This window comes from Cotesia glomerata, linkage group LG3 (genome assembly GCF_020080835.1).
Source record: "Cotesia glomerata isolate CgM1 linkage group LG3, MPM_Cglom_v2.3, whole genome shotgun sequence".
Taxonomy (NCBI): domain Eukaryota; kingdom Metazoa; phylum Arthropoda; class Insecta; order Hymenoptera; family Braconidae; genus Cotesia; species Cotesia glomerata.
The window spans coordinates 24,346,779-24,373,272 of NC_058160.1; the positions used below are offsets into that span (position 1 = coordinate 24,346,779).

The window sequence follows — 26,494 nt, forward strand, 5'->3', positions numbered from 1 at the left end:
AGAGATGATAAAAGAATATATGTATTATATAAATAAATTTGTTTGATCGATTATACAAAGTATATAAATGGATTGTATGGGTTACACGTTATTCCGATTTCGTTAAATATGCATTAAAGTATCTATTTTAAAATAATACCGGTTTTATAATATTAATAAAAAATATAATGATTATTTTCTATTGTATATAAAAAGAAAAATATGTATAATAATTATTGGTCCCGCTGTTTATAATATTAGAATATTATTCATATCGTCGATGATTACTTCTAATATCATTGATAATATAAATATGTTTTTATTATTTTCAAGCGAATTAACTATTGTTTTATTTATATTTTAATCGGTATATAAATATTGAATATCCCTGATTCAGAAATATGATTTAAAATGATTACCTTTATGTTTATTGTATATTTAAGTAATATTCAAATCAAATGCTTTAAAATTATTTCAAATCATTTCAAATTAGGTTTCTTAATCAGGGATAAAAATGCATTAATGATTTTTTATTTTTGTTTAAAAATATATTGATTTATATAATTTTTAATTTTAATTTATCTGCTGTTTTGTTTTTAATTTTATTTTTGTGAAAATTTAAATACTTTACTATTTTGGGTATTACTTTCGTGTTTTACAAAAACCTAGGAGGTCATACTTTCTTCCTGCGTGTGACTATCCTTTCCGCTTATCTTTATAATTTCCCTCCACATAATTATCTCACTTCTTTATCTAATCACAAGCAATAGATCGCTTTTGTGACTGTGGCTGACTTACATTTTACTGTACTCGCATTCACCTGTGCCTTTTAGCACAGTGACCAGGAAAACCACAAAAAACCCGGTCAGAGTACAGCCGGCTACTGGTCGAAGCGCTGAGATTGCCGAAAAAACGGCCTCTCGGAGATTCGACCCTCGCCTGTCAACCTGTTGCTCGGGCCGTCTAAGCGCTTAAACGGCAAGGCCAACAAGCCGACTGAAAGCTTAAGTATTTTTAAAAACAATACTCGAATATAAATTACTGATCATTTACAATAAATAAATATAAAAAATACATAGTTTTGTGCTTAAATTGATAAAAATTATTGAAAAAAAATAAATAATAATTTTAAGTAAATGCGATAATTTATCTTTTTTTTTTTTCTATAAAAATAACAAATTTAAGGTGTATATAAGTTGTTGTGATCAGTCTAAAAATCTATAGATTTATCGAAAAATACAAAAGAGAAAATATAACGATCGACTATATTCAAATATCTCAAGGAAAAAAGAAGAAAATTATGTTAAACTTTTGTATTTTTCGACCGACTAATATAAAATTTCGTTAAAATCTAATTTATCGCCTTTTCTTAAGTAAATTTCATTAATAAAATATTTAAGTTTTGTTTCATAAGAAAATTAAAAAAAAGACGAAGTAGCAACATGATGTAATAGCATAAAGTTTCTATAACTTTTTATAAAAAAAAAAAACAAAAACTTTTCGATGCGTGTTACATAGTTATGAGACAGAATCTAATATGTGGAGTGTACGGAAAAAATTCCAGAATAAGTACTGCTTCGAGATTGACTATCAAATTTACTCAGTCAAGAATGTTTTGTATTTTAAAAAGAAATTAGAACAAGATCTTACTTTTTATTCTTCGATTTTAAGTAAGTAATTGATGTTCCCGTCTTTAGTTCAACTTTAAATAACATTAAACTCTATACGAATACTTGGCTTCAGCATAAAGCTATCGACTAGATCAAGTACAATTTTATTGGGTTCACACATTAAATGTCATATTTTTTTTTTATTATGTCACTAAATTACGTTAGTTTATATATAAACCCTGACTAGATATTTCAATTAAACTTTAATTAAAAAATATAATGTAATCTAAAAAGAGTAAATCATGTTTAATAATTATGTAAAATTTACACAATAATATTTTATAAAAATTTGCAATCAGAAAAAAAAATAGTACAATCAATATATTTTATGAATCATTATAAGTCATATTCTTATAATAATATCCAAAATGAAATGCAAAAGCATTCAGATCAATTCATATTTCTCTAAATATCCTTTTGGATGTTATAATTCAAATATATATACCAACTAATAATAATAAATACTATATTAAACTTGATTAATTGGACTATTGATCAAAAATATATTCTATTATTTAATAATAAAATTTGTGTATTAAAAAATATTTCTTTGCTTGCAATAAATTGGTATCTATTGTCAACTTATAGAAAAACGATAATTAAGATATCTTGTGACTTAAATTAATTAAATTAATTACGGTTAAGATGATGGCAAAGGTGCATCTTCTTCATAAATCATTGCGTACTTGTTGTACTTCATTTCTCTTCTTATGCGTTTGTGCTGTTAATTAACAGAAAAATAAAATATAGTTATAAGTTATAATTATCACATTACGATGTTGGTCACGTTAAGTTCAACGTGATAAATAAATTAACTTCTGTATGAAGCCTTATGTATATCATAATTCTAATCTTATGTAGGCTGATAAGTCAAAACGATAATAATCACGAAACAAATTACTTGAATAAAAAAGAAATTATTTACGAAAATTAAGTGAAGTTAATGACAGAAATAAGCGTTACCTTATTTTGTTAAAAAAATATACTAGCCTTAATGGAACACGCGTTATGAGGCGTGCAAAAAATATAAAATTTTTCATTTACCAGTGGTGTCTCACCTGAGATGAAACATTGAATTTGTTGCTCTGGTTGGTACGTTTGCTATCATTCGACGAATTACTGTCATCTAAAAGAAGTTTAGTGCCGAAGTCTCCTAGCTCGAGGTCACGGTAAAGCTGATCAAGCTGTTCGTTGACGAGAAGAGGTTGTTTTAATGTCTTGAGGACCTGGAGATCGGTTTTTAGGACTTCGCTCAATACTTTTGGAGTCATTTGATAGTTGTATGCTATTTCGGGGGTCATCTTTACACCGTGGTACCAAGGTAAACTTTTTTGTGGTAGTAATGGTGTTGCTGCTTCCGTATTGTACTGTTCAGTATCATTCTTTAGGTTATTTACCATTGCGAAACGTCTTCTTATTGTCTCGCCTTCAGCATATTTCAATGCATTTATCTAATTACAATTACAAACTGCCTTTATAGAAATAACAATAGTAATAATAGTTCACAGCAAATAGATTTTTTCATTTTATTTTATTTTATTTTTTTTTTCAAAAATTCACACGACTATAATTCGATTAAGATTTTTATATGCTAAATAAGCTTATATTGTCAAACAATTTCTTTCATATCGCAGTTTTATTGCTGCTGCAATTTTTCTTTCATTTATTCTTTTTTTTTTTTTTTTTTAATTAAGAAAATTCTACAGTAACAAACGAAAACAAATTATTTTCGTAATCGTATTCGTCTTACAAAAATTTCTTCTTGGTAGAAAAAATGAACAACGTTAAAAAAAAAGTAAAACCGATTTAATTTGGTAATTTATATTGTTCGACTACTTTTTCACGAGTTCAGTTTTGTAAGCTAATGCGATAATTAATAAAATCTTTAAAATCAGCGTATAAAAATCTATGAATAACAGTTGTCTAATTTAAACGCGAAATCTTTGAATATTTTCATTTAATAACAACGGGACACAAAAAAAAACGTTTGTTCATTTGAGCGGATTCTCCTACGGACATGTATTTCGACCCGCTGAATTCGAATTCGAAATCCGTTTGGTCCAGTCACACTTAATCTGAATCTGAACGTTAATTAGCCCGCTGCGTTGTTAAAATTTGAAAAAATTGCAATAAATCATGAAAAATCGAAATTATCGAAATGAAAAAAATTTTTTGGTTTCAGATTGAGTATGATTTTTATGTACAGTAGCGCTCAAAAGTATTTTGATAACATTATGCGTTAGTTTTTTTCAACGACGTCAAAATACTTTGGTGCCACCGCATTGTTCTAATATTTTAAAAATTAAACGTTCTTTTGTTACGAACAAGGACCACTTTGACACTATTCTGTAGATTATTTAAAAGCTGTTAAAAAAATAAATAAATGATGATTGGGTTTCATATTTATTTTTAATTAAACTATTAAATATATTTGTCAAAATACTTTTGAGCGCTACTGTATTTTGTTCCACTGAATTTGAATTTGAAGTTTTTTTTTGTCCCATTAAAGTTTCATTCTTTGCCTTTTTTTTGGGGGGGTTTTTTGCATTTTACTCAAATTTGGAGGATGACCGGACTAAACGGACTTCAAATTCGAATTTAGCGGGTTGAGATACATGTCCGTAACAGAAACTGGTCAAATGCACAAAGAACTTTTTTTTTGCGTGCCGGTGCAATCCAAAAAAAGAAAAAAAAATAAATAGTAATTAAAATCAAAATTGTTACCTCGAGGAATCGGGCAGTGTGGGCAGCAGGTTCCTCTCGATTAGAACTGCTGTTAGTGCTTGTGTTCAAAAAACTTCCATAAAAGCTGGAGTCGCTAGAGTCTTCAATGCTTGAATCGTTTGGTCCATTTATGCTTTCTACGCTGACACACGGCAAGTGATGGGCACTAGGTGAAAATAATTTTTTCGACGACTCAGACATTGCCATGATACTACCGGGCTCAGCTTTGACACTGGTAGCTTGACTTGCAGGACGTTTTTGTTCCATTGACAGATTTTTTGATAAAAATGTGGCTCTTAGTTGATTGTTTGATTTATTTGGTAACTGAGTCATTAACGAGGGATAAATCATCGGAATAAATGCTGAGCCTCCAATAATTGTTGAATGATAAATTCCTGAAAATGATGGCGTGTACGATAAAAATGAACTTTGCTGGTATTGTTCTTGCTGCTGCTGTTGATGTTGCTGCTGAGCTGATTGTGATTCCGTATTTTGAGAATCGGATTCTGATTGTGAAATAGGCAAGTAGTAAATCGGCAAGATTTGAGTTAGACCAGAACACCGCAATGGATTTTGATGAATTAAAGGCCACATACCAAGATTTGAACGAGGATCATTTATTATTAATTTATCTATTTTTGTTTTCATATATGGCGCAGTATTATTACTTTTAACGCTATTTTTATTTTTCTTATTGTATTTTGGTATCTGAAAATATTTAAAAAATCATGATAAAATTATTAAAATTACAAATAAATAAATCTATAAGAATTTACAAACCTTAAAAAGTTCGTTTTTACAAGAATATCCTACAGAACAATTCCAATGACACGCTTTGTTAAGCGAACTGTTGAGCTCCGGTTCTTCAGATACTCCGCGCTTTCTTCGAAGATTGATATTACTCTTATCAGCTTTAAAGTTTGACGATTGATCTTTGTGTTTTTGTATCATCAGTTTCTCCATATTTTTATTGTGCTTAGTGAGAAGGGTTTCTGTGAGTGGTAACGGTTGTGAATTTTCAGGGTCTATTGATTTAATCATACTGTCATCTTGGGTCATAGATTCGTCGATTGGTGACTTTTCAAATCTTATTTTATTTATGCTAAGACTCTTTCCATTCTTTGGACAAATTTTAGCTTTTTTGCTGTATTTGAATGCCTAAACAATTAAAAATTACATTTATTAATTAATTAATAAATTCATTATTATTAATTAATTATTAATTAATTTTATTCATTTAATTACTTCATAATATTTAAAAGAAATATTATATACAGCAAAAAATTTTCTGTCATTGCGTCATAACGTTTTGTGTTAAAAAATTATATAATAAATATTTACTACTTTTATGTGTAAGTTTAACACAGAATCTTTTAACAGAAATTATTTTGACATGATAAGCCAAAATTTTTTACTGTGTAGTCAAAGAGAATACCACTCAAAAATATAAAGGCAGGGCATCTTTTTATTCATGAAAAAATTATTGAATAAAAATTTTTTGATACTTCAATAAACGCAATTAAAAAAAAATAATTATTATTATTATTATATGTATGTATATGAATTGTTGTTCACCTTAATATATTCAGCCTCGATAATTACGCTACCATTACGTTTTCCACATCGACTTTTATCTTGAATTTTTTCCTTTTCGGATCTTTCTGAGCTCGGCTCTTCAGTCATTTCATTATTGTTATTATTATCATTATTATTATTGACACTTTTATTATTATCATCACTATTATTATTACTGTTGTTGTTGTTTTTCTTATTATTATTAACATTTAAATAATTACTATAACAGTCATTATTGTTGTTTTTACAATTATTACTAATATTTCCAGTTTTAATGTTTGACTGACGTTCTTTGTGGTTTTGAACCATAAGTTTTTCCATATCATGATTGTGTCTTTCAAGCAACATTTTAGTAAGAGCCATTGGCCGGAAATTGTCAGTTGGAATTAAACTACTATTATTATTAAATATGTCGTCTTTTCCACTGGTCAGATTAATAGATTCGTGGCTTAAATTTTCTCCACTTCCGCTGCCGCCACTATCATTCTTCAGCGCATTTGTATTTAAACCTGCAAGTTTAAATAGTAAATAGTAAATAAATTTAAAAACCTTAGCAAATATTGTTGATCTAAAAAAAAATAAATAAATCTTTTCTGTCCATAGAGTGAGAGTCTTAATGATTAAAGTGTGAATTTTTATAAATTGTCATTACTTTGAGCATTGAAATGAAAGGTTTCCTCATCACTGCCGTAAGCAGTTTTAACGATTGGTTTACTTTTAAAAAATCTTTCTATTTTTTCATTATAATTTAATTGATTGTAACTTGGCGGCGTTTCACTGGACGATTTGCTACCACCGTATTCGTGGTGAGGTGAGATCTCTCCAACCATTACACTTTCATGCTCCTATAAAAATTTATAAGATCGATCTATTAGAGCAAGATATCATTTTAATAAATATTCAATTATTTACTTCTGTAATATATTGTAACTTAATTTTTTTTTTTTTTATTGTAAGTATTCAAAATATTCAAGCAACTTTTTCAGTTTTATTTATATAAAAAATATTTATTACTCAAGATATCGCTACCTTTTCAATAACAAATAAAAAACCTTTTGATAAAATCAAAATTCAAAAAAAGTAACGATTCCTTTTAAAAACATGCTAACACGGAGAAAAATTATTTATATTGATAAAATTTATAAAAAGTTTGGAAAATCCAAAAGTGCACGCCTCATAACGCTCATTCATTTTTTAAGAAAAAAATAAATTGTGTAATTGATGAAAAAAAAAAAAAAATAATAATAATTAAGCAATTTCTTACAGAGTATTTTTTATTTTTTTTTCTAATATCGGCGCCTGTTTTTCTTGTCATATGCGCACGCAGTGCGGTCTCGAAATATCAATTTGTTCAGGAGTAATCGTTGTTACATATAAATTAAGGGTGACATCAGGAAGTCCACGTAAAATTTTTTTCGAAACGTTTTTCTTTTTCAAAATAGCAACATTAAATGGTCTTAGAAAGTATAAGATGGCTATGAGGCGTGCAATAATATTTAAAATTTAACTATGGAAATTTATGATAAAATGAACTATTTATTTTTTTCCGTGTATCAGTAATAAATGAATGTATGTGAAGCATAATAACATAAGCATATGAAAAATTAAATACCTTCTTGATAATTAAAAATAAAATAATAAATAAACAAATAATATGCTGCAAAAAATAAATGTTGTCTAAAACAATAATATCTAATATTGTTCCTGTTACTCACCATTTAAAAAAAAATATGATGTTAACTGTCTAAATTGAGTTTACGTGATTACAATTACAAACTAGATTCTAAATAAATGAGTAATTATAGTAGCTTACAACATTAAGTACAAAATAGATAAAATGTAAAAAATGAAAATTTAAGCGAATAATAATAGTCACCGAAAATCTTCTATCATCCAAATCCATCACAGATGCCCCAGAGGTGGGCAGTGATAATTTAATATGATCATTGGTAATGTTCTCAATGATTGATGCAATATCTTTGGATTTAATAGTCAAGTCGTAGTTAGCGGTGGACGACGTCTGGATTTTCTGCTCATGAGGCGAAAAAAAACAGAGAGACGGATTTGTACAAAGATACTTATAACGTACGAATAATAATTGTACCTTTTAATTATTATCAGTCATTAGTATTAATAATAAATACATTGTGATAATGCTATCAGAATTTCAATATGTTTAATAAATTATTATTGAATAATTATAATAAAAAAAATAATGAAAAATAGCACTACCCACTTGTACTTGCCCGTTTATTACAACAACAATAAGTTGTAATATATAGATTTATTTGTATATATTTTTCATGTAAGTGTGCACGTGAATAAATTAATAAAGAAAGAGATATTACCTCAGCAAGGAGGGCACAGATCTCGCCCTCGATAATCTTCGATTTAATCAATACTTCTTCGGTAAATTTATCTGTTATTTTATTAGTCATTGACCCGGATAATTGACGGTGCGAGTCGTCAAATATATTTATGTTAACAGGACCACGAACAACGCGATGTTGACCTACAATAAAATCAATTTTTTTCGTCCAAGGGTTGATAAATGCTGACCATTCGGTCTCCAATAACACATATTCTCCGTTTTTAATATTAAATCTGTATGGTTTCGACTTGAACGCCGCTCCACAGTGTCTAATAATCTGTTAAATTAAAATATTAACAAAAATTATTGCAACTGGTGAGGTCATCTATTTTTATGACCATTTAATTTTTTTTTGTTATTCTCTGTTTAGATCATTTTTTTTTTAAATAGATTTTTATAGTTTGGTGTACAACAAATCGCATGCTCACAGTTTTGTAGATCTCTTTGATAATGGGCATATCCACGGGATGGTAGTAATCACATATTGATTGGCTCAGCATGTCTTGAGGTAAATAACCGAAATAATAAAGCACTTCATCGTCGACGTGAGACAGGCGGCAGTTAGTATTATGCCGAGTTGTAAATGAACTTGCGATTGAGGTTATTGTTTTATCTGCTGCTAGGAAAAATCTTTTTTTATAAAGACATATCTGGTTTTATCATTTTTATTTATTTTAAATAATTAACGTTATATTTTTAGTTTTTATTGTATATTGAGGACCCGATACTAAATACCTCCAAAGCTTTAAGCTTTTTAAAGAGACTGATATCTTGGAAAACAATTAAAAATTTTATAGAAAAATATTTTATTGTTATAATTACTCGGAAAAAAAATTTTTTTGTTTTTTGTATTGAAACTTATTAGCGTAAAAAATAGAAATTTAAAAGTATGACGCGTTTTCAAAGAGACTGAGTACGTAAAAAAAATACAATAAGAAGCAATTGTATTAATTATTTTATTAAAGAAGTTTTTCTCAAATTATTTTGATAAATAAAAATTAATTGAGCTTCTAAGCGAAGTTATTTTACGAAAAAAATTGTAAACTTGAAAGTCAGTTTTTTTTTAAGAATTTTTTTCACGATAAACGCATTTCAGAAACTAAAAAAGATAGACAATTTTAGAAAATATTTTAATTTTTTTTTTTTTTAAGAAAAAATATAGGGGTAGGGGGGGGGCAAAATGGGCCCCTTAAGAAAAAAATGTTGATATCCTTAGTGTTTTGCTCTGGTTTTAATTTTTTTTAGTCCCTTGCCAAGTATTTGACCTCAATTTGCTCTGTTCATTAAAAATGAAAAATTGAAAATGTGGGGCAAAATGGGCCACCTTCAGAAAATTTTTATAATATGAGTTTTTCAGCTCGTTTTACTTTTTTTGGCCTTTTACTGAGTTTATGGTATTAATTTTTTTGTGTATATCGAAATTAAAAAATTGAGAAAAGTGGGGTAAAACGGGCCCCCCAAAAAACTCAATATGTTTCTTACTTGTTTTAAATTTTGAATTTTTTTATTATGTATTCAGTATAAAAAATTAGGATAACAATAGACCCTAAAAGCCATAAAAGCCATCCCTGAAACTTCTCGCTAGCTTCATACCTAAGCGCTCCACATTTCACGCCAAAAGCAATAATAAATCAGGTAAAAAATGTCGGTGTAATTTAAAAAAAAAAACGCGTTTTTTGAATTATTTCGACAACGGTATCTCTCAAACTAATCAACCAATTTCAGTCGCGTTAACGGCGATCAACGCGGGTTTCTAAGCTTAAAAACCGATCAGTTTTTCGAATCGATTGATGAAGCCAATAAAAATGTATCACAAAAAAAAACAATTTTTTAGAATTTTTTTGACGATATCTCACAAATGAATTAACCGATTTAAAAAAAAATAAAGGCATTCTATGCAGTCTTTCTAGAACAAAAAGATTATTTATCACTAACCAAACAATCGGACGTGAAATTTCAAAGATATGTTAAAAAAATACTTTTTTTTATTTTTTTAAAATGAAATATCTCTCGAACCATTCAACTGACTTTGACGTTATTGGCGGCGATTGAAGTGATTTTTTAAGCTCTAAAATCATCTCGTTGAATAAAAAACGATCCAGGAATAAATGTCGGAGTTATGTAAGAAAAAAAAACACTTTTTCCCTGATGTTTTGTTCACGATACCTCACAAACGAATCGACCGATTTTGATCGCGTTGACGGCAATCGATGCAGTTTTTTAGGCCTAAGAGCTGATTAGTTTTTGAAAACGATTGATTCAGCAGATTAAAATTTATTAAAAAAAAAACATTTTCTGAAAATTTTATTTTCGAGATTACTCAAAATCTATTGGTCCGAATTACCTTAAATATTCTAAAATATCTATGGGCAAAGAAACTCTTTCGATTGCTGTCAATCCCGTTTGAATCGGTCGAGCCGTTTAAAAGTTATGAGAGGTTTACGTTCATACAGACACACACACACACACACACACACACACACACACACACACACACACACACACACACACACACACACACACACAGAGCATCGCAAAAATATTCAGGGAAGCTTTTGTAAAATAAATAGTTTTTTAACAAAAAATATAGTAAATAATGCTGTTATTTAACTCGCGACCTAGTTCGTACTTGACCTATATAATTTTTTCTATAATTCAAAAATTCTAGAACACGTTTAACTGAAAAATATTCTTTGGTTTTTAAAGTCTAATCAGCCTATTATACCTCCCAAACACTTCGAGAGTTGAAAATGTTGGGGGCCCATTTTGCCCCCAAATATTTTTGGATATTGAAAATTTTAGGGGGCCCATTTTGCCCCCCCCCCTTCCCCTACGTGTTGCCTATAATTTTTTGGTCCTCTTTAAAAATTTTTCTAGACAATCTCCATGAATTAATAGCCCTAAAAAAAAATTATATTATAATATTATATTGAAATAAAAAAGTAATAAAACAAAAAATGCTAATTTTTAAGTTTTCAATAACAACATTTAAAAATTTTAATACATATATAATTTACCTGGTAAAACGAAAAAAAAATTTTTTTTCGTGAATGCACTTACTTAAATTAAATATTTAACCAAAGTAATTAACCTGAAAAAAAACATAATACTGTTTTCCGAAAATTTAAATATGTAGTTTTAATATTTAACTCACATAACTTACCTGAATAAAGAGAAAAATAATTTTCTGTTATTAACATTACTTTTAGGATATTTTTAAAATAATATCGTTTTTTTTTTAATACCTTATTTTATTATTTATATATGAACTTGGAAAATTTTTAATCTCAAAGTATTTTTGAGCTAAGTCTTAGGCAAGCTTTTCATGTAAGAACTTGCCTATAATTTATCCAAAATATTATTCAGAGTATTTAATTCAAATTTTTGTGATACGAAATTTTATAAACGTTCGTAAAAAATAGTTAAAACAAAATTTTTCGATTTGTAATTAGGCAACACATACTAAAAAACTTTTTATGAACTTTTTCAGCTCACAAATGAGTATCTAAATTTTACGAAAACGTGTACTCGATTTCAACCGTTTCCAAGTAATCGGTCCCCTTAAATATTAGTAAGGTAAAAGCCCCAATAGATGATCACGTACCAGTATATGATCACTCCATGTATCTGTATATCTATATTCACAAATATAGGTATACAAATACATGGAGTGATCATATACTGGTACATGATCATCTATTGGGGCTTTTACCTTATTTTTAAAAATTTTTGTTTATTTGCTACAGAAGATAAATGGCTGAATTTCCAAAAATAGTGTCTTATTTACAAAATCAGTCGGAAAATTTCTTAAACATAATAAATTTTAATTAAAACCTTGAAAATAATTTTACTGCGTTTCTAAAAGCTTCCATAATATAAAATTAATCTTTAAGCTAAAAATAATAAAAATAAAAAAATGAAACCGCTGAATTCCTTAGTGATGTTGCTTATTGAAGGTCCGGTTCCCAGAATCACCTAAAAGTTGCTAAGCAAATTTTTTTATCGCAGATATGTGCGCTACATTTATTAAATATTAAAATTATAAAAATTAAATATGCATGCAAAATAATTTTAAATTAAATATTTTTTCAAAGACATTATTAAAGAAAGTGAATTCATTTTCAGACATTTGCAATTTTCATGAAAACAAACAACTCCAAAGTAAATTTTAACAACAAAAAATAATTTCAAAATTTAAGTTTAAATTAATTGTTACAATTTGATAAGTTTAATTTTGAAATTATAATTTCAAGTTTTTTATGTAAAATACCTTCAAATTGTGCCATTTATCTTATTTATAAAAATTAAATTTAAATTAGTACCTATTATTAAAATAAAATTTTTGTATACCTCCATAAGCAGAAACAACTGGCACTGATTTAATGGTTAAAGACATCAAAATTGGATGTGTACTGTCTGGTAATTCAGAATGATTTTTATTAAGCCTCAAACTCATATAAAATGGTAAATAAGTTGGTATTGAAGTTGGATAATTATTATTGTCTATTGCTTCAGAAAATTTATTGGATGAATTATTTTTTAAATTTGAGGCGTCAACGAGCTGAACATTGTTTGTATAACATCGCAAGTAACAAAAGAAACTTATTTCTTGTTCTTTAACATCTAAGAAAAAATTAAAAATTAAATGTTTATGTACAACACACAATTTATAATTTTTTCTTGTTGAAGTATTTATTTATTATTATTAAACACATACTTTCTTTGCGAATATCTGAAGAAGACAAAAAAACTCTCTCAGCGACTTTCTCTGTAAGTAACCCTCGGTTATTCGGATGGACTAGGTCTATTAATAAAGAACCAATACAGCTGTCTTTCGGATAGCCAAGCACTTTCTGCAAAGAAGCCGATGAATAGAGTATGATTCCGTCAATCAATGACACAACCAAGTAAAACCCATCCTTTTTTGGAAAATATAAAAAACTATTATTAGTATTTGTGTTTAATCATTATCTATAGGCAATTTTTAGTGATCGTTTACTTAATTCAATTCCATTTTTTATTCTTATATATTTTTTTTTTTTTTTTTATTGAGAGGAATTTGCATGTTTTGGAAACAAGTTAAATATTTTTTTCTATTATTCGAAAATGTCTTAAAGAGTCATTTGTTCAACTTGTGCATTATTATGTTGTTAAAATTGTATATTTGTGTCATCAAGCCAATGAACCTGAAGAAATCTCTTTGAATTGCTTCAAAGGGATAAAATAAATAACAACAAAAAGACTCTAAAAATAACAAAGATATAATTAATGATTGATAAAAATATAGCATTCTATTACGGATTAATAGATTCTATTACAGGCTCGTGTATAGGCTCAGTTATATGACGACGGGACGTTATATCATTCAGAAATACATTAATATAAACATAACTTGGTACGTTACATCATTTAATACACATATATACACGAATATACACTTTTTGTAGTGTCAATCGCGAAAGTTTCATTTTCGGGTGATGTTTTTGTTGATGAAAATAAATTATATAATTAGAGTTTAGTTTATTTTATTAAGGGAGAACACCACTGTGACGATCGAAAAAAAGACGTGATTTTTGGGAATTTTTTTGACAGGGAAAATAAAGGAACTTGGGAATCGGGTTTTTTTTCAATTTTATTATGGGCACATTAAAAATTATTACCTTAAATTTTTATTAAAAAATATTTAATTATTACAAAATTATTAACAATTTCGTCGAGCACTGGAGAAAATTTCCCCCCTCCACGGTCGATTCGATAACTCAAAAACAGATCATCTGAAAATAAAAACCCAAATTGCTTTTTAATCAGTAAGGATGTAGTTATCGTCGCATATAAAAAATTTTAAAAATTTTTATTTTAAAGATTTTTTTAGCCGAGTTAAAACAAAAAAAAAAACAGTAAGAATAGTAAAAAAATTTTTAATCAGTCGCCATTTTTTTAAAAATTAAAATTTTCAAAATTCCGTATGTGCGACGATAACTACATCTTTATTGATTAAAAAGCAATTTGGGTTTTTATTTTCAGATGATCCGTTTTTGAGTTATCGAACCGACCATGGAGGGAGAAATTTTTTCTAGGACTCTACAAGATTGTTAATACCTTTGTAATAATTAAACAAAAATTTAGGGTAATAATCTTTAATGTACCCTTAATAAAATAAAAAAAATCCGATCTCCAAATTCCTTTATTTTCCCTGTCAAAAAAATTTCCGAAAATCACCTTTTTTTTGTGGTGTTCCCCCTTAAAATTCGTCCGAAAAAGTAACTTTTCGGTTTCTATATTCTCGCACGTGTATTTAAAAACTCGACAATCAGGCTTCCTATGACTTCTAAAAAAAAAAATCTATAAATTGTTATAAAAAAAAAAAAAAAAAAAAAAAAAAAACTTTGCAATGAATCTATTGTTAAAATCTACAATAGGGAGCCAATTACGATTTCTATAATAAACTCATTAATATGTTATATTATGGTATAAATTATTTTCATGTAAAATGTAATAGTTATTAAGCCTCAATTATATATTCTTAATGTTATAAACGTTGTAAAATTTTCTTCTCTAAAAATAAATTAATGAAATGTTAATTTATTGAAACAGTAAGAATAGAAACAATATAAAACTTAGTAGTTTTTTAATTATTTGAATAATTTAAAGTAAATCTACTAAAAATTTAATAAGTTTATAAATAAGACTTGTTTTCAAAACAAGCAAACTTTTTTTGTCTTCTCGGCAAAATAAAAAAATTTCAATATTAAAATAAGTACGAACTAATTTCGTGAAAACTGAAGTGCACACATTAAAAAACGCTACCTAATAAAGAACACTGTGTAATAAAATAATAAACAAATAGACGCATTACAAAGACGTCAAGACTTATATGAGTGGTTTTTAAAACCGTGACGTGTCTCGTCGCCAACATTTGTAATTATTAATTGATAATAAACTTATTGAATTAACTATACAAGCATGTGTGTATTGTGTTTAGTTGTACACTGGGAAACAGTGGGACAGCTTTATGATAATAGATACTAACATTTAAATTTGGGCCGATATTGTCCAGAGAGTTTATATGAGAACCAATTTCTCTCTCAGGTATGATGAACTTTGAGTCGCTTTTGGGCTCACCAAGATCAGTAGCATCCATCAATTCTACATTACCTACATCTTCTTGTATTCAATCAATCAAAAAAATATACGTTATGTTTCGTTTGTTAGGGGCTATCAGGCCTACTGGATATAAGAGTAAGAATGGAGTCGCCATCTCAAATTTCTATCGTGATTTAATTAACTGCTCTTTTTTTTTTAACTCAATTGAATAAATAGACGAGATAGTTTTAAAAATTTTTAATTAATGGAATAATTAAGATGTCATACCAAAATTTGAGGTCACTCAAATTTTAAGAATAATATTAAATAATTAAATTGTCAATAATAACAAAAAATAAATTTATCAATTGTGACTTATCAGCCACATATTTCACATAATCATATCATGTTTACATTGCTCATGTATTTTAGGACAGTAAACATTACTTATTAGTTAATCTAATCAAATTTGATCATTCAGTCGTAATGTTTGGCAGTTCAGAGGTGTGGTAGAATTAAATTATTATGAACGTTTACATAATTGCAGTACACTGATAATATTGTAAAAATGTAATAGATTAAATGACAAAAATAAATTCGCGTTACTCTCTGTCACAGCGGCACCTTATATTACACATTATTACAAATTATACTAATCTTTGTAAAAGAAAACCACCAACCTGATTTCTCAAGCTTCTGATCCAGTGCATTGGAAACCACTGTGTAAGGTCCAATCTTGGTTTGTTGGCTCGCAGATTTAACAGGAGTCGTAGTCTTTGACTTTTTCTTTTTGTGTTCTTTGACTTTTTTCTTATTGATTGGCTGCGGAGGAGCTTCATTGCTGTAATAATTTAAAAAAATTACATGATTTAGAATTTATAAATGTAAATCGATTAATATAAACTCAAATATTTGTATCGGTTGATTTGTTTTTTTGTGCATAAATCAACTGATATATTATACACTTCACGAAATATTTACCCTATAAGTCGGTGTCGTCATTTACGACCCACTACAATTTAATAAAATATAAGTCTATTGAATATCAATTTAGTTTTTATCTTCCGAAATTCATTTTAATAAATTAATTATTTATGATTTGGCGCTTTAAAACGTTTATTTTACTCTCAATTCTTCAACATATTGTTATTGTTATATCAAGCCAATGCTCTACACGAGACATGAAATTTTTTTAAAAATATATTGACAATTTTATAAGTTGACAAATAGTTAAGTTTAAATTTAGCTTATTAATGAATAAAAGTTTTTATGGAAACGGTTTTAAATAAAAAGATCTATAATTTCTGTTATGATTGATAGCTTCTTTGTTGACTTTAAATTCATAATTTTGTAACTTATTTAAGTAACTTGTAGTTTTAAACCAAAGATTGTATAAAATGTTTTATATATAATTTATACGCTGATAAAAAAATTAAATCAAACTGAAAAATTTAAGTAAATTTTACTTGATTCAAAAATTTATGTGTTTGATTCAAAATAATCTCCTTGGTTCAAAATTTCTTCTTTTTAATCAAGTTAATTTTTTTTATCAATATTAATCATCTTTCAGCTATTTTGGTTGCTATTAATTTAGCATAATAATTAACACTTTACAGTTACATTTTTAATTTCTTTTTTTAAATTTTTGAGGGCATTAAATAAATAAATAGAATAACAAATAAAATCTCTGAACTTATTGAATTACTACGTAAACCTGTATCACGTTTAAAACAAATAAATTTTTGCATCATCACGTTGCCTCGTGACTAATCCTTTTATATAAAAAAAAAAAATTATTTACGAAAATTTTTCTTTGCAATATAATTAAATACATCCGTAAGAAAAATAGTAAATTAAACTTATTAAAATTACTGGAAAAAAAATTTTTTTCACAAAAAAAGTGTAAATATTTAATAAAAATAGCTTTTCTAAAAATTACAGTAAAGATTGCATGACTCGATCACGGATAAATAAAATTCTTACATGAGACACGTTGTTCGCTGTTGTGTGTAAAAAAGGCACGCGGCCGTACACGTGCTCTGACTAACATCATCAATGTTTAATAATGCACATATATATTATTTATGCATGTTATAAAGGCCGTTACTATTTTCTAAGTATAGTAACCTCGTGTTTTACAACAAAAAGTTATCACTATTTTTTTTTTTTTTTTTGTATCAAATACACTTTTGTAATGACTTGTTTTCTTTACTGATATACTTATTAATTTTCTGTAAAATATTTAGCATCGAGCGTTACAACAAATTCCCAATATACAGAATCCATCCACTTAATCCAACTACGTTACGTTACACAATCAGTTTACCTAACAATTATTAATCCATTATTGATGATATTTAAATAAATTAACAAAAGCATTAATCGGTCGTATCATTTAAAATTAATTACTATTGTCTAAATTTATATTGATAGAAATTTGATGGGTCATATAATAATAATATAATACTATAATTATAATTTACAAGCATGAAATTTTTTTTTTTGCTATTAAAGTAAAAATTTTAAATTACCGTGTGCCAGAATTAGAAGGGTGGCCACCACAATATCCACTGCTCTCTGAACGATTACTGTTTCGAGAAAGGGAACTTCCACTCCTGATAAAAAAAAAAAATTTTTATAATATAAAACTTTTAATTTTTTAGTTTACTGACAAAAGTCTAGATATTTTACAAAAAAATTATATTCTCCTTTGAATTATTTTTATTTAGTTAAGAAACAAAGTTTAGAAAATCTACATTGGGGTGGTATTAGCAAATTAGGAAAATAAAATTTATAGTCGATAGTTATAAGGGTGAAACAGATACGGGAGTTGAAATATGTTAATTTAACTTTAAAAATGTGAGCCTGGATTGTTCTATAAATTTCTGGAATCATCTTCAAGCTCTAATATGTATACCAATGTTCTGATCGATCAAGAATGTTTTAAAAATTCTAAAATGGTCTCGAAAGTTATAAAATGTATGCCTAGATTCTAATCGAATTAGAATGTTCTAAGAAATTCTAGAATAACTCCGAATAATCTAGAAAGCTTTGAAATGTATACCAACATTCTAATCGGTCGAAAATATTCTGGATTGTTCTACACAGAAAAAAAAATATTCTTGAATCAAGTATATAATTTTGAAGAACTTAACATTCTTGATTTGAGTAGAAAAATTCTTGATTTAAGGAAATTTTACTTGATTCAAGAATTTTTCGCCATGATTCAAGACAATTACCCTCTTCAAAATTATATTCTTGGTTCAAGAATTTTTCTCTTGAATCAAGTTAATTTTTTTTCAGTGTAGAAACTTTTAAAACATCCTAAACAATTTAAAAGTTTAAATTTTTAGAACGATCCAGAAAATTTATTAACTAGTGGGGATAAATTTTGCGACTATACACTGATAGAAGGATTTATTTGTATTAAATAATATTTGTTGATAGCATGATAGCTAACAAATCATTTATTAGAGACCACTTTTTAGTATTAAAAAAATATTTCTTAGTATTTAAAATGGTTTATTTGTATTTAATAAATCTTATATTAATTTCTTAAATATTAATAAATCTTTGTAAATACTAAGAAATATTTGTTAAGGACTAAAAAATGGCTTCTAACAAATGATTTGTTAAATATTAACAAATATTTTTAACTATAAACAAATCCTTCTATCAGTGTATAAGGCGAAATGTCGAGCCCATACTTGTCGATTTTTCACATAAATTTTTAATTTATATTAACAAATAACCTTACTATTAAAAATGACCCAGCAGCGGGTTTTCACAGCTAGTAATGAAATAAAATAATGGTAGAAAGTGAAAAAAAAGGTTGAAATAATGATTTTTGAAATGAAGAATAGTTTTTTTTTTTTTCTTCCTAAGTGAGAGATGCTCTGCAAATGTAAAGATTTAATTTAATTATGCTTTTATTCCTTATATTCCATAAAAATCAATTAAAATTTACGACTGACAGAAAAATTTGACATAGGTTTCGATAAAGTACATAATAAAATTTCAAGTTCACGTTTTATGCCCCGTGACTGCAAGTATATATATAGCCGTAACTATTTTTATAGAAAAAAAAAAATTATTATGTTTATTGTAACTATTTTAACTCATTTCTCACGACCCCGAGATTAGAAAAAGTGAAATTTTACATAACTATGACATTGTTTACATAGCGATTAGTTTTGATAAAACTATTAATTGAGAAAAATAAAAATAATAATAATATAAAAATAATAATATATTTGTATCTGCTAATAATAATACTCACGGATCAATGAATTGAATTGTTTGTTTTTTTAATAATTGATATCAAAAGAATGAGAGTATTTTCAGAACGATAAGTTATTTTTGTTAGCAAGATAATAATGACACAATCAACTCGTTATAACGGTACTGCTAAAAATAGTCAAGAGTGAATTTCATTGCAGAGAAACTGATAAAGAGGCTCGACGATTCTCATCAATTGAAGAAACTGACCCTTCTCTCTTAATTTATTATATTTAATCTATAAATAACTTAATTGGAGTGTATTTAATATTGAGTTCCTAAAATAGTATTTTATTTTAAACTTTTTTATCCTATATTTATCACAATTTAATCTTTAGGTTATATTTAATTCAGTTGTTTCTATAAATTTATATAAAGAAATTATTTATAGATAAAAATTCAAAAAATAAAAAACAATTATGAGGAAAATTAGATTATCTGTAATAATAATTATTAAGATAAAAGACCCAGTTATTGACACTGATCTAGTTGTTTGACACTTGCAATTTTATTCTAGTTAAAAAAAATAAAATGATCTCAAATACCAATTATCTTAAAATTTATAATTCAAAAATTATATTATTAATTTATCGGAGTTGATATGTTTTTTTTTTAATTAAAACAAAATTGCAAGTGCCAATAACTAGGTCAGTGTCAATAACTTGGTCTTTTACCTTAGTAAAAAAAAATGAGTAAAGTTATGAGAAGAATATCTATTAAACAAATGAAAAAGAATTTTACAGTTAGGATGTTGTAAAAAATTTATAAGAATTGTATTTCAAATATCTTATCAGTTTTAATGAAGCTATAAGGAAAAGTACTTTTATATTATAAATTTTTCTCAATTTTAAGAATAACAATACTAAATTTTACCATCTGTTCAGTTGGCTTTGCCATAAATAAATTATTTTATGTAAACAATGACATGTAAAAAGCATGAAAGTCAAACTGTTTAAACTATCGACAGTTTCAACTAACCCAAACGTTAATCATAAAAAAAGCAAAGAAGTTTGTTATTCACTGACAATTTGCATTATAAAATAGAAGTAACGAATAAAAAACTTAATAAATATGCATTAGAAGTGATTTATCGTAATTCACAACGAAATTCAATTTTTGACGCAATATGAAATGTATTTTAATTTTCTATACTGAAAATAGCGGACATCTGTCGGTATTTTTGCAAATAGATTACATTGTTAATTATTGCAATATTAACAATTGAAAATTCAAACATCTTAATTCGTTGAATGTTGGTTTGATAATTTGTTTTATTACACAGAAAAAAAAATGTTCTTGAATCAAGTATATATTTTGAAAAGCTCATTATTCTTAATTTGAGTAGAAAAATTCTTGATTTAAGAAAATTTTTCTTGATTTAAGGAAATTTTACTTAATTCAAAAATTTTTCGTCTTGATTCAAGACAATTGCCCTCTTCAAAATTATATTCTTGGTTCAAGAATTTTTCTCTTGAATCAAGTTAATTTTTTTTTCTGTGTACGAATGTCTTTTGATTTTATTATCGTCAATAAGATGAAAAAAATGATAGCTTTGTTTCTGTTAATTTATACTAGTGGATTAAATTTAGTTAAAAGTTTTTAAATGTTGAATTTAATTAAAGAAATAAACAAAACATGATACTGAAGTCATCAGTTATCTGGCAATTTTTGGAATTTTTATAACAAATCCATTAATATAAAAAAAAAATACTTTTAAAAATTTTCTGTTAGTTTTAGGGCCAATTTTACAATCCAAGATAAAATTTTATCCGATGCCAATATATATCTATACGTTTCATGTTTATAGATATACTGGCAATAATAATTTTATCCTGGATAAAATTTTAAAATTTTATCTCGGATTGAAAAACTGGCCCTTAGTATTATAAAAAATCTAAGTACACGACATAAATTGACAGTATAGTATTTAATAATTAATTTTTAGAGCACTAAAAATAATGACACTGAGAGAAACAAACGTGAAATTTTTTGGTATGGACATTTTATAAAAACATAAAAAAAAAAAAAAAAAAAAAAACCAATAAACACAAGTATAAAAGTTAAAAAAATTAATGATATAAAGTTAGCTGACAACTGTCATTTTTTTATTTAATTTTTTTCGTAACAATTTTATTGTTATAAAATTCTAAAAAAATTTCTAATGTCTATTAACTGCAGTGTCTTTAAAATTAGTACCAATTTCTTGAGTTATGGGCTTATGTGTGAGACATAAATAAATTATTTGATTCAATAATGATCTATTTGATTAAAAAAATTAAATAATAATAATTTGATGACTGGTGAATTTAGTATTATAAATATTAATGAATAAAAATAAAAAGAATATTTTTTTATTTACTTTCTTATAAATAATAAAACTCACCTTCGTTGAGACTGACTGTTTTCATTAGTATTCGTGTACCCAGAATCAGATACTTTAGCGTTATCATTAGACATTTTAATCACTTAAATAAAATAACTATTTGTTGTAAATAAATTTTAAATTCTATATTTCATGCCTATATGGCACTCGCGCACTTATTAATTATTAAATTATTTACGAACACAGTCTTGAATCACTTGTTGATTATTTAAGTAATAATTTAATATTATTACTTATGAAAAACTAACAAGTTAAGTTCGCAAATCGATTTCATCACTTGAAATAGTAATATTAATTATATTATATTAAATTTCAAAAAATAAATATTTAATGAAACTGGTGCATTAAATTTTTTGTTTTGAAACTTGTACCTTGCGGCTCGAAGTCCGTGTCAACAATGAATCCCGCTAATGGTTACAAGCTTAAGCTGGGTTCTTGCGCAATTGTATTGCACGTGGGAAATGTTACTCCCTCTTACTTGTTGGCACAAATAAATAGATGAATACCCGCCAAGAATAAAAAATTAAATATATAACCATGCAATGTGACAAGATGGAACGTGATTTAATTAGTATTGACATTTTATGACAATAAGGGTTGATTCTCTTATTTTAGACCATAAATATAAGTGGTTTTCTAAATTTACCGACAATAACATTTGTATTCCGTAAGCAGTTGTAAATAATATATCTTATACAGTATATTGTATTATATTATATTATATTATATTTATATAATTATTTGATTCTATAAGAGCCGCAATAATTATTTGTCTCTAAATATATTTATGTAATGTATAATTAATTGCATAATAGTCTTATTTTAAAATAAAGTTCAAAATTTGAAAAATAGATACAAACGCACTTGAGGTATACGGAAACAATCTATATTATTAAGAGAATATGCGAAATTTTGTGGCCAGTATATTTAAATAATGAAATGGGTTTTTAGTAGATTTCATAGAAATCTAACTATTGCATTGGTCCTCATCTCAAAATTTTTAAAAAATTGTTGTACATCCTTACTCAGCTCGTCGATCTGAGTCAGAAAATGTATACACAGAAAAAAAAATGTTCTTGAATCAAGTATATAATTTTGAAGAACTTCATCTTCTTGATTTGAGTAAAAAAATTCTTAAACTAAGAAATTTTTATTTGTTTTAACCCGTCAGCACTCACGTTATGAGCATTTTGCTCACGCAACAACATCCGACTTATAGAGCGGCGCTGTAGTGCAAGTGAGAAACTAAAATTCACGTGAGTTCTGACGGGTTAAGTAAATTTTACTTGATTCAAGAATTTTTCGCCTTGATTCAAAACAATTACCCTCTTTAAAATTATTTTCTTGGTTCAAGAATTTTCCTCTCGAATCAACTTAATTTTTTTTTCAGTGTATAGTTCAAAAGTTTATATATGTATGTATATGATATAACCGCGGCTTTGTCTCTACTCTAACTCTCACAATTTTTAACGGATCTCCATTAAACTTCTCGTCTATATTCTACGGATAATTACCGAGGTGAAATTCGAGGATGAGCTGAGTCGGTCGGTTATTTTAGAAAAACGAGCTGATTCCAAATTTCGAAAAATTCAACTTTTTTTGGTTCTCCTTGCAATAACTTTTGAATGCCATAACTTTTCATATTTTTATAAATTTAATCTTAAAGCTTATTTAATAACCTTCAATTCCCATGCTCATTTATTGCTCTCAATCAATTAGATCAAGAATAAGAGCAGATTAAAAATTTCAAAAGTCGCAAAAAAATTCTACGATTTTTGGTCCTCTGTGCAATAACTTTTGAATCAGCTTCAATTTGAGTACCATATCATATATAGTCTCAAAATTATGTCCTATTTCGCTATGCTAATTATGAAATTTGCTGTTGCACTGGATTTTTTTTTTATACAATCCTATTAGTTTTTTTTTCTATTTATTATGAAATCTACTTCCATTTCGGCTGCCGAATGGCCTTTTTATTATGGTTGAATTTGGTATCGTTGGAAAGGTTTTGACCTAAATTTGTACCTTTTCAATGTTTTATATGCTTTTCTAAAATGGTTTATTTATTATAAGTTTTTGAAATATTTATAAATAGATTCGAATTTAGCGATAAACAAAATTTGTTTATTTTATTTATTTTGTTTTGTACACGTGAATGTGGTTATATGTCAAAAATTAACTTATATAATTAAGAAACTAAAAAAAATTTAGTAACGGGTATATCTTTATCGTAAATTGGATTTGATATTTTTTAGCGATAGTTATTTATGATTTAAATAATTGAGCATATTATTATTTTTAAAGAAATTTTTATAGTTTATCATCATCATCAGAAATCTTGAAACAAGAATTAGTGCCTTTTCACGGTTTTATATATTCTTCAGTGATAGTCAATTTTTTATGTTAAGTTATTGGAGGAACTTTTAATAGTTTTTTGGGTCTATAAATTTGTTTGGTCAAACTTGTTCATTAAATTATTTTTAATTAATCCTGTGATAGTACTATTATTTTAAAAAGTACCCAAATTATGTATAGTGTAATTATAAATATAAAAAAATCATGAAGCCAAAGTTTTCTTATTCATAATTCTTAAATCTCGGCAGTCCCATAGTGACTGCAGGTTGCTAGTTAATTTTGTTTTAATAATCCTTTATAACTCGCGATAAATTTTGGTTTTATGTTTCTACAATATATAAGCTCCCCGACAAATCCAGATTACGGTAAAATACGGCAATCTGGGTAATTTACGGTAGATATGGTAAGCTATACTAATACGGTAATTTTTCTGTAATGGCATACCGTAAAGTTACCGTAACTTACTGTATAAGTACAGAACATTTATACAAGAATATACGAATTACTGTGAGACACGGTAAAATTACCGTTGTTCTACGGTACTTTCTATGTACTGTAACAATACTGTAAGTCTACCGTACTTTTACCGTCTTTCGAATCCACCAGAGCTGCATGAAAAAGATTACCTTTGAAAATTACATAAATGGTGATGTAAAATTTATATTTTAAAATAATTTTATAATTACAAAGAAAAACTGTTAAATTTACCGATGTGAAATTGTAAAATTTACATGATTAAACAACGTTGTATTTACAATAGTATATTACACCCCTAGGGAAGTAAAGTAAGAAATGTCTCAGATCACAGGTAATTGTTGGCCTAGGCGAAGCCGAGGTCAACAAACATGTGATCTGAGGCTTTCTTATTTACTTCCCGAGGAGTGTATACTATTTTTTTCCCCGACAAAGGCGGAAAGCGGCAACTTCGTTTCGCGCAGCGGGGCTAAAGTTGACGCTTTACGCCCGGAGGGGAAAAAAAATTTTATTATTGTACTTTTTCAGGACTAAAAAAAATACTGATTTGAAAAACTTCAAAAATAATTAAAACGTCAATAGTTTTGGTTATACTGATCAAATTTTATAGCTCATATGAATGGAGAAGCTTATGTTATAAGAAATTTATAGAGGCTTGTGTACCCCTAATTGAACAATGTCAAACGCTACGAAGCATTGCTAAGGAAAAATATTTTTTTCAAGTTTCTTAAAACAAAATTTAAAAAAGAAAAAACACTTCTTCAACGTTCTAAATTTATATTTTTTATGATGTAAAACTTACATTTCTAAAAATGTAAAATGAACAGTTATGTCTTGGTAAGAGTGAAACTAAATTTAACAGTTCTTTCTGTAATTTTGACAAGAATCTCCATTTTATCGCATCTAAAGATCCATAGAATAATTAAAAAGACCATTCGGCCGCCGAAATGGAAGTAAATTTCTCGAATAAAAAAAAATATTTTTTATAAAATGATATTAATACTAAGAAACAACTTCTATTACAATAAAACGATGACATCAAAACGAATGCAAAAGTAAAATTTCATTAAATCTGTCTGAGAAAGTAGGTAATTTTTGGTCTAAACTGATAGTGAGGTATGCAAATTAAAATTTGTTTAATAAGCTTTCAGATGCAATTTACAGAATTTTGATAAGATATCGCGTTCAATTGTAATTGCACGGAAATATGATAAAGAAGAGACAACGCCGATTATATCATATATATATATATATATATATATATATATATATATATATATATATATATATATATATATACACATACATACATCATATATTTATATATATATACATACATACATATATAATCTTTTGAACCATATACATTTTCTGAATCCGCTCGACGAGAAGAGTCGAAATATAGCAAAATTTTTCAAAAGTTCCGTCATGAGGTTGCATTGGAGGACCAATGCAATGTTAGATTTCTATGAAATCTACTAAAAATAGATCACAGGTAATTGGACTTAATAAGAGAAAAACAATCATGTCATTGTTATTATTGAGACGTTTCAACTCTTTATTGAGTCTTAATCGGGCTCTGAAAAATACATACATACATCC

At 26.8% G+C, this 26,494-nt stretch overlaps 1 protein-coding gene and 1 long non-coding RNA gene across 7 annotated transcripts; both read right to left on the reverse strand.

Annotated features, from left to right (window-relative positions):
- Positions 1–7: 7 nt before the first annotated feature.
- On the reverse strand, positions 8–25,639 carry LOC123260644. Its single transcript, XR_006508484.1, has 3 exons — positions 25,627–25,639; positions 25,105–25,113; positions 8–1,850 (listed from the first exon to the last, which is right to left on the reverse strand). It is a non-coding gene; the product is annotated as an uncharacterized LOC123260644 (long non-coding RNA).
- Positions 1,653–22,228, reverse strand: LOC123260640 (period circadian protein). Of its 6 annotated transcripts, none has more exons than XM_044721863.1 (15): positions 22,064–22,228; positions 17,934–18,017; positions 16,083–16,243; positions 15,350–15,483; positions 13,037–13,238; positions 12,670–12,942; positions 8,748–8,938; positions 8,297–8,596; positions 7,825–7,977; positions 6,601–6,793; positions 5,949–6,457; positions 5,154–5,531; positions 4,374–5,081; positions 2,708–3,016; positions 1,653–2,370 (listed from the first exon to the last, which is right to left on the reverse strand). In XM_044721863.1, exons 1-15 carry the CDS (start codon positions 22,135–22,137, stop codon positions 2,290–2,292), a joined length of 3,750 nt encoding a protein of 1,249 aa, XP_044577798.1. In that variant the 5' UTR covers positions 22,138–22,228; the 3' UTR covers positions 1,653–2,289. The 6 variants fall into 6 exon arrangements, with proteins under 6 accessions (XP_044577798.1, XP_044577794.1, XP_044577796.1 ...); XM_044721859.1 differs by having other exon boundaries at positions 2,708–3,100; positions 15,350–15,480; positions 22,064–22,224; XM_044721861.1 differs by having other exon boundaries at positions 2,694–3,100; positions 22,064–22,224.
- Positions 25,640–26,494: the final 855 nt, after the last annotated feature.

Coding starts and splice junctions, on each gene's coding strand:
- LOC123260640 (XM_044721858.1), bottom strand. CDS start 22,137: ATGTCTAATGATAACGCTAAAGTATCTGATTCTGGGTACACGAATACT. Junction 13,239..15,349: donor ATATCGGCCCAAATTTAAAT/GTTAGTATCTAT, acceptor TTTCCAAAAAAG/GATGGGTTTTACTTGGTTGT. Junction 5,082..5,153: donor GTAAAAACGAACTTTTTAAG/GTTTGTAAATTC, acceptor AAATATTTTCAG/ATACCAAAATACAATAAGAA.